The sequence below is a fragment of the Rhipicephalus microplus genome, chromosome 9 (genome assembly GCF_043290135.1).
Source record: "Rhipicephalus microplus isolate Deutch F79 chromosome 9, USDA_Rmic, whole genome shotgun sequence".
In the NCBI taxonomy this organism is placed as follows: Eukaryota; Metazoa; Arthropoda; class Arachnida; order Ixodida; family Ixodidae; genus Rhipicephalus; species Rhipicephalus microplus.
Window position 1 is genome coordinate 78,939,974 of NC_134708.1, and position 13,648 is coordinate 78,953,621.

The following is a 13,648-nucleotide window of genomic DNA, read 5'->3' on the forward strand; positions in this document are numbered from 1 at the left end:
TCTCTGGAGCAGGCGTAATTTCAATTTACCGGTGTAATCGCCTAGTCGACAACCAGAGGGTACCAACCGAATCTGTTATCGCGACATTTGTGGGCACAAAATGCCCATCAGAAATAAAATTATGGCCACTGATCTTCCGAGTAGAACCCCTCGCTTCTCGTCCGATTCAGTGCAAGAACTGTTGGAGATTCGGCCACAGTGCGGCAGGATGTAAATCTAACGTTCGTTGTCGCACCTGTGGAGAGAGTCATCTTTCAAGCAATTGTACTGCAACAGTGGAAAAGTGTTGTCTCTGTGGGGGCAGTCACTGCGCCGACAACTCTGACTGTTCCGCTCGTTCCCGGGAGGTTCAAATCCTGGAAGTTATTGACCGCCGCCGCTGTTCACGAAGGGAAGCCATTGACATAGTTAGAGACAGGGCTTTTGGATACTCTGGTATAACAGCGCGCTGCACTTCCAGTATGGACTCAACCCTATCGCAGGCTATTGAAACTGCTGTGGAAAAGGCAGTGAGTAAGGCAATGGATAAACTAATATCTAACCTTTCCGACTGTTTAGTGCAAATTCTTTCAAGCCAGATTGGAAAAACAGTACAGACTGGTACAGAACCTGCAGTATTACACATTACTAGTGACGCCACACAGCTACGCAATGTAGTGATGGACGAACTTTCTGCATCTGCAGGCAAGGCTAAGCAGCCAGGAACACAGGTGCACTTGGACCGACATTCGCCTCGGCCGAGTACAAGTACTGATACAGATATGGAACTCGATATAAGAACTAATAAACGTACCAGATTCCCTATCTTCACCGATCTCAAGTTCAAATCTAAACGGAATGAATCAGCTATTTCGCGTGAAGATGCTAACAAGGGTGCGACATGCGCCTCTGCGGTGCGCTCAACACCATAGGTCAGTTGAGGGTACTGCAGTGGAACTGCCGTTCTATATTCTCGGCCTCAACCGACTTACATTACTTTTGCAATAATTTTTATCTTGATATTATAATTCTCCAAGAAACTTGGCTTACACCAGATAAAAATTTCCATCTTGCAGGTTTTCGTTCTTTTCGATTAGATCGCCCATCACGTGGTGGTGGTTTAATGATCCTTGTATCAAGTAAATTATGCCATAAAGCGAAAATTTCTTTCAGAATGTTAGACTTCGATTGCGAATTATTAGCATTAGACTTGTGTCTCCCCGGATACCACCCTTTTTCAATCGTAAATTGCTACTTCCCCTCCGGTGTGCAAAGCACGCGTTATCTTGACAGCGTTTTGGTAGCATGTAGAAAGGAAATTGTACTCACAGGAGACTTTAATTCACACCATTTGTCTTGGGGTATAAGGACAGATTCTTGTGGTAGGCGACTGTGGGAATGGACTATTGATCACAACCTCTCCTGTCTGAATAAAGGTCATATAACATTTGTCCGAGGACAAACTAGCTCAGTATTGGATTTAACGTTTTGCTCCAATTCAATCAAGATTTTGTCATGGGCTGTTCTGGATTCGGCAACTAACAGTGACCATCTTCCTGTAGTTTTTGACATTACTTGTCCAACAATAATTTTAGATCAGCCAAAACGCACATACATCAACCAAAGCAAATTTCAAGCCTGCCTCCGTTCTGCCATTTCCAAGCTTGGAAATGCCAGTACTAAGGAGATTGCATCTACGATAGGTTCAATGCTGGAGGGATCTAGAAAAAATTCTGAATTTTCTATTCCATCCAATAAACGATCCTCCTCTCGTTGGTGGAACGATGAGTGTACGCGCGATTATAGAAGACGAAAAGCCGCTTGGAAAAAACTACTTCTTAATCAGAGCCCAACAAACTGGAAAGACTATCAATTCCTTGCTGGCGTATTTAAGCGTACAGTGAACCGCGCGAAAGAAGAATACGAGAGTAGACATTTTGATTATCTTTCTAAATCAAAGAATAAGCGTGCTTTGTTCGCTTATCTTCGGACAAGAAAAGTACTACCAGCACCTTTAACGTTGCAGTCATGTGTCTTGACGCCGGTAGAAATGAACACTTCTCTAGAAGACATAGCGCAAGGTTTAGAACGCCGCTTCACTGCGAATTTTTCGGCTATTCAGTCCGTTCTGGTAAACTTGCATGAATTTCCAGAAGTTTCTTTAGCTGAATTGAATCAGACAGTATTATGCTTACCGAGGACGGCTCCCGGACCAGATGGGATTACGAACTCTATGTTGAAATGTTTACTCCAGGAATCGCCTAATCTTTTGCTAGAACTAGTGAATTACTCTTTGGGGAATGCATGGATACCTCCAGAATGGAAACTTGCCAAAATTGTATTGTTGCTAAAAAATGAAAATGATGCATACACGTTGGATAACATAAGGCCGATCGCACTGACATCAAACTTAGTGAAATTGGTTGAGAGAATCATCAACATACGAATTAATGAACTTATTACCATGAGGTCTATTCTAAGTCCCTGTCAAATTCGGTTCAGGGCTGGTTGTTCAATTTGGTATGCCCACGTTGACTTAGAAAGTAGGCTTCATTTAGCTCGGCTACATAAAAAATATGCTGCTTTAGTTACCTTAGACATCGCTAAAGCATATGATACCGTGGAGCACTGTATTTTGATAGATCGATTAGAATACCTTGATTTTCCATCATACATAGTAGCGTGGGTTCACAATTTTCTCGCAGACAGGAAATTTTATTGTTTTAAAGATGGGTTTTCATCATCTACTCATACCCAAACGAGGGGAGTACCGCAAGGCTCGGTGCTTTCCCCGGTGCTATTTAATTTACTAATGAGCACCATCCCACTTAAAAAGGATATAACAACTTATGTTTATGCAGACGATATCGCATTTTTTGCAATGGCAGATAACATTCAGACCTTATATGAACGGCTGCAGACTTACCTTAATATATTGGAGAGCTGGCTCGATGGCAACAGCTTTTTACTTAATCCAAGTAAATGTGCCCTCCTTGTTTTCCCGCTGCAATACCCTGTGAACATCTCTCTGTCTTACCATCATGAGGATATACCACAGGTGGAATCTGTTAAATACCTTGGAGTAATTTATCACACGTCGCTCAACTGGCGATATCATATCGAATATATCGCCGGAAAAGGTGTGCGGGCCATTGGCATATTACGTAGGCTAAGTAACTACCGCATAGGTATGAGAAGAGACACATTATTAATGATATATCGCATGTATGTTCGTCCCATTTTGGAATTTGGTTGTGTGCTTTTCTCTGGAGTTCCAGCTTACAAGTTGCGGCCTCTAATTCTTCTGGAAAGAGAAGCTTTACGCTTATGCCTTGGCCTTCCCAAAACAGTCGCCAACAATGTGTTATATCTCGAATCGAGGGTCCCTCCGCTTTCTTGTCGAATTCGCCTTCTGACTGTTCAGACATTCTTAAGAATTTATGAATCACCATTACGACATTCAGAAACAGCCTTTATTTCCACCCCAAAATCATTTTTTGCTGCCAGATGGCCGCGATTTCACACGCCACAAATTATATTTGTGCAAAATTTACTGGAGCCTCTAAACGTACGTATATGCGACATCATGCCGAGTCGTTATAATTCAGCCCCGGTAGAAATTCAATTCGACGACATTTTTCCTAATAATGCCAAATTACTTCCCCATAATATTTTGGATGGTTTACTCCAAGATCACCTGCGCCGTATTACAACGAACGTTATTATTGCTACAGACGCATCGCAATACGACGAAAAGTCAGGGGTTGGTATTTTCAGCCCTATTTTAAATTGGATTTATTCCCTTCGACTACCCGATTTCATACCCGTTTTTGTGGCAGAGTTTCTGGCAGTAGTGCTCGCCTTACGCAAGTTAGATACAGCAATTACATCAGCTGTCATAATAACAGATTCCCTATCTCTTTGTGCGGCACTTTCTGTTGGTGCTGATAATCACGTAACAAAGGCGTTCCGTGCATTAGTACCTGTGCATTTAAGAAAAGTGCGATTAGTTTGGGTGCCTGGACATAAAAGTTTGTTTCTTAATGAAATAGCAGATTCCTTAGCTAAGTCGTCAATCAGCGAACCAATTCTACCGCTCTGTCCATCATCCGCTTATGTAACTGCTGCTCGATTCCGCAGACGTACGCTTATGCAAGTCTTTAAAGGTTCAGCACTAACAAACTCTACAGAATATCGCCATTTATTATATCCCTGGCGAAGAGACTTTTGCCGCACTCGAAAACAAGAAGTAGCTATCACAAGGCTGCGTTGCCGGGTACCAAATCTAAATTTCTATAAACACAGGTCTGCTCAGGCACCTTCGCCACTGTGTGCATTCTGTGATGAACTGGAAACAATAGACCATTTCTTTTTGACCTGCAGGCGGTTTAACACATTACGAAAAACCCTATTAGAAATACCTTTGCGTGGCATTGGTATGGACTTATCTCTGCCTGTCATTTTGTCTTTTGGAGCTTCCATTTCTGGTTTCTGTAATGGCACAGTATGCGCGGCCGTCCGGGACTATATTGATGAAACTAATAGGTTGACTAATTAACCAGTTTCATTATCTTAACATGTTCACCTAATTATATACGTATAAAATCAGACTAATGCTCTATTCTAAGAATAAATTTGTTTATGTAAATATTTCTATGCATTACATTAAGCACCACACTTGCCTATAGGCTATCGGTAATCTTTCTGTTATACCTCCATCATTCTAAATCTGAACAGTAAATTTTAAAGCCACTCGATTCTTGGCCAATCCCCCACAGTGGGTATGCGCCAATAACGATAGGAGAACAACAACAACAACAACAAGTTTTGAGAAGGTTCTGAAAGGCCGCTCTTCCAACTTTTGATGTGACTGTGGTGCTCGTTTTTCACGGGCCTTTATGTGTTTTTTTTACTGCGGGCCTGAATCCTTTCTGCAATCTTTAGCCTTCAAAAACATTTGCACTTGTAATGTACGCGTTTTTCTGAATAATTGATGAAATAATTTTTTAGAAAGCAAAAACAAGCTAATTTGTCGTCATAATCATTTTTTCGACCCTTCCGGGCCCCCTAGGGGCATTACACAGGGGGTGAGAACATTTTACTGGATACAGGGAAAACAAAGAAAGTAAGAAAGTAGTAGAAATACACAATCAATACGTTTGCAGAATCTGACAACAGACGTAAAGAAATGGGCTTATATAAATATAAAAACATGTGCGAACAAACTTTACACGTGCAGCAGCATGAAATACAGTGACTGTAATTAGGGTTTAATTGGCTCCAAAGTTTAAATGAGCTGTTAGTAGCTGTTTCAATGCGACCGAGTCAGGCTCCAAGACGATGGCGTCCGGTAAGTTATTCCATTCCTTGATGATGACAGGAAGAAATTAATTGTTGAATGCAATGGTCCTACCGATAGGGCGTTGGAGGCTTCGGGAATCGGCTAGCCGCCAAGAGTAGCGGGCGGGAAAATGTTGACCGAGCCACGCAAGTGAAGAAAACATGAATATAATTATTGAAATAAACAACATCGACAAAACACGTCTGTCAGGTAGATTCTGCAAGTCTAAAGACTCCTAATAAAAGTGATGAATTGGACCTGATAAACCAAGCAGCCCTATTTTGAAAAAATTTCAACAAATTAATTCGATAGGTTTGGTGAGGGCTCCCAATGTAAAATGTGTATTTGAGCTTCGTACGAACGAAGCTTACGTACTCAATTTCACGGACTGTAGGAGGTGATAGGCATAAAGTTCTTCGGATGTAACCAAGCTTTTTTCATACGTTAGCGACAAAGTGTGTATTGTGATCCGACCATCCGAAAATGTAAGAAATTAGCACGCGAAGGTATCTGTAATCAACCATACTGAACAGCAGTTTTCCGGTAAAGATAGGTCATTTTGTAGCATTTCATGATCGTCAGGGGTGGTTATTCGGCGTTAAAGGACGCAGCCGTCCGCTAATAATCGAATGCATGCCTTTTTGACGACACGTCTGAGCTCCTTGTGGGGGATGGCTAACACGATAAGAAATATTAGCAGAAAAATATTGGCCCCGTATCTGCATGTTACGCTGCAAATGCATGTCGTCGAAAGACGATATTCTTGCGTCTAGATAGAGTGGACAAAACGTTTATTTGATGTTCTGCGCAAGAAAATTGGTAAATGGTATTCTGGAAGCGCTGCCTTAGAGTGCCTCAAGCGTGCAGCGGAGGCGAACGAGCGCATCAAGTGACGTCACACGTGAGACATGAGCGCTATCTGGCAGTTATCCTGAAAAGCGAAGCGCATGCGCCCTGTGCGCCCGTCTCGGAGGTGATAAGGTGTAGAACGCAAGGTGGCAGGTAGGTGCCCCCACCATGTCGTCTTAGCAAAGCGCTGGAAACGCTTGCCTTTTCGTGCAAGCGTTGCATGGTCAGCGCAACGTGATAAACGCTACGGTCCTTAGACTTGCTTATGTATTTCTAGTAAGAGACACACATACATAATAATGACGTATTGTTATGGTGCCACAGAAATGCGCAATAACTGCTTTTTAATTGACAATCACACAAGTATGAACGCTGAGTCTTGAGCAATAGTGGTGGGTGCTGCGGATGGAGTCGGCCGTTTGGAGTATCATTTGGTCACTTTGGTGCCGTTTAAAGTACCGTTAGGAGCGGACAAACAGACAAACGTACAGACAGCCAGACAGACCAAAATTGTTGCGTGAAGGGTCGCCAAAAAAGACATCGTCTTTAATAAAAATATAAAAAGGTGGAGCACTCACCACACCCGAGTGAAGAAGAAGGAGAGAAGAGATAGGACAGATGGGGGACATGGTAGAAGGAGCCCGAAGACGGGGCAGCGATCGGCGAGAGCTACGTTTGCATCGGAGATCACGGATGACACAACCGTTCAGCTCGGACTCCACCAAGTGAAACCAAGAAATAATGTTGATAGTCAAAGCGCTGTCGTGCTTGTGCTGGACATATCTTCTCCAGACAGGACGCCAGCCTCGAACGCCATGGCGTGGAACGCTGAGCCGGGGTCATCCAGCAGAGTCGACACTGCGCCAAACTCTCGTACTCTCCCATCTTCCATGACAAGTATTCTGTAAGGACAGTGAAGGAATATATATATTAAACTCTGACTGTATGTGAACACATCGTATATAGGCTTTCGGGCATGCGATACGCCAAAAAAGAAGATACGCTATTCGATATGCCATAGCTGTGATGTTCCTGGTCAATTTTCACCCCATATCGTGATACAAGCAGCACTTTTTGTTCAACTAATTCTGCATCTATAACAATCCACCACATTGAAGGGGAATCAAACCGGCACCTCGTTTTTATCGGGGTTCACAACAGTCAGTAAACCATCGTAGTGGTCAAGAGGCATCTCGAAAGTTCTAAGACTTAAAAAGTGAGAGGACTACCTTAAAACACACATCTTTATTCACACTAGGGGCGTAATCGTGGACGAGTCACGGTGACATATGACGTGATTATGATCCCTCCGCAGCCAGCACTCACACGACAAGGGTGAATTCACGCTACACGCGAGGATTTCGGCATGGCTTCCCGCGGATCTCAACTGAGATTTCGACTTCTGTCATTGCACGAATCACCCCGCGCTGACTGAAGCGGGAACTTGGGAGTGGGTGACGTATGGTGACGTACTAGACGATCCCCGGGGATAAATCGCGATTTTGTCCGTCGTGTGAATACAGCTTAAGTAGTAACACCAGGTGGTCGAAATTTCCGGAGCCCTCTACTATGGCGTCTCTAATATTCATATGGTGGTTTTAGGACATGCAAGCCCCCCATATCAATCATCACTCAGCTTAAGTAGTTACGTCTTACGAACACCATTTTTAATTAGCAGAAATTTGAGCTTTTTTACATATAGTTGGTACGTATTCATCCTGAAAAAGTCAAAGCGTAGTAACACGGAGACAAGAAGTTGTACATCGCAAGCGCCTTTGTGATATTCTGGCTTCCATCTTGTAACCGTGTGTACTTGGCCGGCCTTTTTCAAAGCACATGCGTGCATTTGAGCTATTTGTATAGTAAAACACCCCGCTTTCCGTTGTGTTTACTCTAGCTACGACGTCCTGTTGACGTTCTACTTCGCTTCAGTCTGTCTTGAAGTTGTAGAGTGCCCTACATGCCCAAGTTGTGCGATCACCCACTTGTCGTAGTCGAGAATCGTGTGCAGGCGGTGTGCGACGGTGAACAGCGTGCATTTGGCGAAACTCTCCCTGAGTGTCTTCTGAATAAGGCTGTCCGTGTCACCGTCCATCTGCGAAGTCGCCTCGTCCAGAAGCAGAAGGCGGCTGTTGCGCAGCAGGGCCCTCGCCAAGCACACCAGCTGTCTCTGGCCCACGCTGCAGAACGTTGTACGGTATGAGAATGAAAACTGATCAATAGATTAAAGCAAAACTTTCGTGCAGATGTTGGAGACATAAAGAAGCACCAATTATTTAAACCTTTGAGGAACAAATTTGACGTACCTTAACCTTTTTTTCCACAGCGCAACGAGAATGCGTACCAAGAAAAAAGAAGGACAAACCAAAATACAACGCTTAGGCATGTCCTTCTCTTCTTCCGCGTAGTCAAGAACGTGCGAGAATGGTCACCAACTAGCCCAACTTTTAAACTTTCTACAGAAAACATACCTGAAAGAAATTCTCTTCCTGCCACTTGAAAGGGCATGAGCTTCAGTATACTGGTATTGTGCCTTAACGTTCTTCACACAAAGTGTAAAATACGACCCAGAGGAACAAGATAAAAAAAACAGCCATGTCGGGCGTCGTACCTCCGCCTCTTGTTGATTTTGTGCGCAGTCTGTACTAAGATGTTAGTGCCAATTCTTTGAACAAGTGGCCTGGAGGGGACAAGATGCACTGCGCATGCGATAAATTAAACTTTCTCTATAACTGCTATGTCTTCTTAGACTCCAATGTGCTGCAGCCGACTCATTTGGTGAAAGCACTGTGGTATTGGACCGCTATGTTAACATGACCTGTTCCATGCCCAACATCAGACGTAATTTTTTTTTTGCTTTGAAGGAACATGAGCAAAGCCAAATTGCGGGTGCATATGGGGCCCATGATTTCAATATATATATGTAGAAGTAGAACATCACTGACAACAAAACAATAAAATTTTCGATTAAACCCTCAATATAAATGTTTTCGAAAACTCACAAAAACGACGAATCACTCAAATTTCTTCTTCTAAAGTAGTATCAAGCGCCTGTTGTGTGAATTAATACAATTTGCAGACAGTTCATCATACTTGCGCTCAAGTAGGATTGCGCATATATTTCTAGCTGTGCTTTAACGTAAGCGTATTGTCTACATCTCTTAACTAAATCAGGGAAATCATGTTTTGGTTTTGAATGGCAGTAGTTAATGGCGATTTCTGAGTAAACGCTAAGCAGGTAACTTGACTGGGGTATGAAAATTCTTGCATGGTTGTATCGTTCAAAGAGTGAGTACGAAATGTACTAGCCAACGTTGTGTTTTTTCCCAAACAGATTGATCTATCGAAATCATTAATCGGGACAGAATAATATCAAGCCGCAGATATATTACCTAATACCAAAAGAAAAAAGACATGCGTGTGTGATTCATGAGATGAGTGTGTTGTCTTTTGATGGGAATAATATTCTTGCATTTCCGAACAGGTCGTTCAGTTTTTAAAGAGACACATTCTTTGTGAATGCTAAGAAATGAACGATGCCGAGCAGCTACTTGCTACCCACGTCGGCACCACATTTTTTAAAGTATAACTGTCAAATACTGGTTAGAAATGACTTCTTACTCTTTTATTGTACTTGCGATTTTTGATTTCTTTGCGAAATATATTTCGGATTGTACTTTTACTGTAAAAACGTCTTCCGAGGCGCACTATCTAGGCTACATTAGGGCAGTTTTCTGTTGCGTCTGAACATAGTATATTCATTAGTTAACCTACAATACATGGGGCTCGAATTGTCATGGATTCTCACTTCGCCGCTTCTCCATCACCCCTTATTTTAATAGAACATCATAACTTTCGTTTTTGCGATTTTGTTCATGTATTTTTTTTTCACTCACACCTTGTGAGTTTTCGTGCTCGCAGCAAAGCCTTTTGAAGCGATGCTTGGCAAAATATGATTGCTGCATGGGATACTTCACTGGAGGACATCCACAATGAAAGTGCTCTAATAACATTCAATATTTATAACATGGCCTACGGTATGAGCCAAATTGAAAGCCCATTTTCCCCGTATTTGTTTGAAAAGCGACATAAAAAATGGTTACTTCGCCAAATAAACTCCATTTGTAGTTTGTAAGTAATTTGCTTCCATATCATCCTTCCTGCGTGAAAAAACAAAGGTAGCAGTTTAAGGGCTAATTTTTCTTTGGTAGACACAAAATAATAATGACAACTGCGTGACATTCATATTCTATGAAAATAAGAACACTGCCAAAGGAATTACCCGTCCAAATTACCCAACCCCAGCTATCCCCCTTGTCACTTTGACGAAACAGCTCAGCTTTCTGTCTTTTCTTTGGCCAATCACTCGTCAGTGCTTTCATTGTGGCTGTGAGTGAGTGAGTGTGTGAGCCGAGTTTTCTTTCTCTTGCTTTTAATCACTTCTGGAACTGCTAGGGTCGGGGTGACCTACAACCTAACCACTTCGCCCTTTACGTATTCCTTAGAAGAAGAGCACTAGAACACCTCCTTCTAAAGAATGGCTACTTGGGCTGGACGGTATTCCATTCCGAAAAAAATATACCTTTTGAGTCCACAGTAACGTTTCAGAAAGACGCCAGATAAGAGCGAACGCACTAAGAAAGTTTCTGTCGTATCTAACTTCTTTTTAAAACTTTCCTAAGCACTAGGAAGGCATATTTATTTCAAAATGCAATACCCACCAGCCCAAGTAGCCACTATTTTGCAGCAAACTTTAAGTACATCGGGTTCTTTTCCTTTCCTTGCCTTTTCGAGACAGGCTTGCTTGAGTTTGATCGGTGATGCGACGTGCAAAGTCATGCTTTACGCTTTGTCGGAGTGTGTTCTCTCCTATCATACTTCTTTTAAAATGGTCCTGCGCTCTAAGAAAGTATATTTCTTTCGAAATGCCTTCTTCTTCTAAAAGATCTTGCTGCAGAAGGCTTCTTGTTGGACATGCTTGAACATTTTGAAAACTGGACAAGGATGATGCGCATGAACGAAAGAAAGGGCAAACCTATTCGCTGTGGTTTGTCCACTTTCTTTTTCGTTCTAGTCATCGCTGCGCTCTGTCGTAAATGTTCAAGTACGGTCACCAATCAGCCCAGCTTCCAATAACTTCCTTAATCAAGATAAAACGACGAGAGCTGCGGAATCGGATGTTTTCCGGTAAAAAAACTAGCTACCCGATTTCACATCATTACTTGAAAACTCTCAATTCACTGGATGCGTGTGCGCCATTCACCCTATTTCATGATCACCACACAAATATTATCCAACTATAGTACAGAGCTGTCGGCACCAACCCCATATGCTGCTTAATCGTCGTTCTTGTCATTATTATCTTCAGCATGACTACGCCTGGTGCCGCTAGGGGGTCACCGCTAGGCTTGTAAACTTCTCATCCGCCCTCCTTATCTGTCGCGCCCTACCATGGTTGCCTTATGTGCGAATTCTCTAAGTTACGTTTAATTGCCAACGATTACGCTTCTCTGTTATTACATGCCGTGCCTACGTACATTTCCTTGCATAAAATAAAATAACGTCCTTCACATGCGTTTGTTTACATACGTATCACGTAATACTTTTGTTAACACTTTTACTGCCTTCACTTTGGAAGCACTGTCATAAAATGAGACCAGCCTGTGATACAAGCAAAGCAGCGTGTCAGAATTGAATACATCCAGAACTCCCAGATATTAGACACCACTTAAGCGAAGGATAGCAAACTGGGCTCTCCACACAACAATGCACAGCGATTATCATGCTCATGAAGCTTCACTGTTTTCTTCACTAAATGTTCTTCCTGTTTTAAATATGATCGTCTATAAATTAGCCATAATTGCCTACCACCTGGTATATAATTTGAGTCTTTTGTATATCGTAGCTAATCAATTTACAACTTTCTCCAGTAATACACATTTTTTTCCTTCAAAAATAATAACGTATTGCACAAAGCGCGCACAAACTACGAAGTGAAAACAGTGAGCTTCTCGGCAATCAAGGAATGGGACACTCTGTCTATGGAGGCTAAAACTTCACCCTCAATAAATGCCTCTAAATATTCAGTTCACCTTTACCTGAACAACTCTTTCAATTTTTGAATGATGTGCAGTTACTGTCATTGCATTTTTTCTCATGCATCTCATGTTTTCTTTGTCTACTTTCATTACTTTCTTTTTCTTGTGAAATATTTATTAGTGTACACTCCTCACGATTGCATCGTTGCACTTTGTTAGGTTTTACTTTTTGAATTTATTTTTATGTGCATCTCAATGTAAAGAAATTTTAATGTTATTGTATACCATAATGCTTCTCCTAATATTTTGTACGCATATTCACGCTTAGTTTTTGCGATTCTGCCCCTGTTTTTATTTTCTGTTTCCATTACCTGAGCAAATATAAAGGTGGGGCAACCTTAGTCGAGCAGGGGTAATCTGCCTTTCACTTCTTCAACCTAGACAATCTTTGTTTTGGTCTAAGACAATGAATGAATGAATGAATGAATGAATGAATAAATGAATGAATGAATGAATTCCATAACAAGAGGTGCCATTCCAGTTTTCACACTAAGGAAACACATTCCAGTTTTCACACATTACCTCTTTCTGTATACCTCTCCCTATATGTAACCCTCCACCCAAATACGCTCAATAAACTGAAACAGAAACTAGGCGATTTCGTTTAAATGCAAGGTAGTTCGACGAACAGTACAAAAGCGCTTTTCATCTATATTGTAAAGCTAAATATGTTTATAATAAACTCATTTGTGAGCACAGCATTGTGTCGGCATTCTCTTTTTGCGCCGTTCTTAAAGTATGACACTTTTAGCCGACTCTTGCTGGCGGCTATTGTTCAAACAAAGCATTGAGAATAAGCAACAAAAGCTATTGTTTACATGTAAACGAGTCTATATAGACCTATTTATTTAATCATTTATTTACTTATTTATTTTACTCTTAGGGCCAAATGGCATTACAAAGGGCTGCGGGTTATTTACAATAAAATATTTAAATGAACAAAAAGCAGCGAATACGGTTAGCTCGTACGAATAAATATCTTAAAATGCGTTGTCTGTTAATACATTGTATATAATAAATGTTAGGTAATACAACACCGAACCTAGTTATACAATGTTAGTTATTGCAACAAAAAGAACTTATTACACAATGTTAGCTAATAAATCACGGAACTAGTTGTTATCGCTTATAGAAACATTGTCACCGGAAAGTCTGTTCTAGTCATTTGATGTGCAAGACAAAAATAAATTAAAGAAATTCTTTGATGCCTGCTTTCTGACGGCGGTCAATGCGGTGGGATATGTGCTCTGGGCAAAGTAGTAGTTGATCATGCAAGATGAGATGAAGGTATATCTTGTGAAATAGAGTTACATGGGAGAGTTTCCTGCGGTATGCTAAGGAAGGAAGTGCAAGAAATGTTTTCATGGTTTAAATGTTCGCG

General features: G+C 41.6%; 1 protein-coding gene across 3 annotated transcripts in view; it reads right to left on the bottom strand.

Annotated features, from left to right (window-relative positions):
• Positions 1-6,679: 6,679 nt before the first annotated feature.
• LOC119163186 (multidrug resistance protein mrp-7) overlaps positions 6,680-13,648 on the bottom strand; it is a 102,915-nt gene continuing 95,946 nt past the window's right edge. For 2 of the 3 annotated variants that reach the window (XM_075873921.1, XM_037415132.2), the window contains 2 exons: positions 8,155-8,349; positions 6,680-7,071 (listed from right to left, as the gene is read on the bottom strand). In XM_075873921.1, the coding sequence (XP_075730036.1) occupies positions 6,921-7,071; positions 8,155-8,349 (346 nt within the window). In that variant the 3' untranslated portion in view covers positions 6,680-6,920. Of the gene's footprint in view, positions 7,072-8,129; positions 8,350-13,648 lie in introns of all 3 variants that reach the window. The other variant, XM_075873920.1, reaches the window with a different exon arrangement.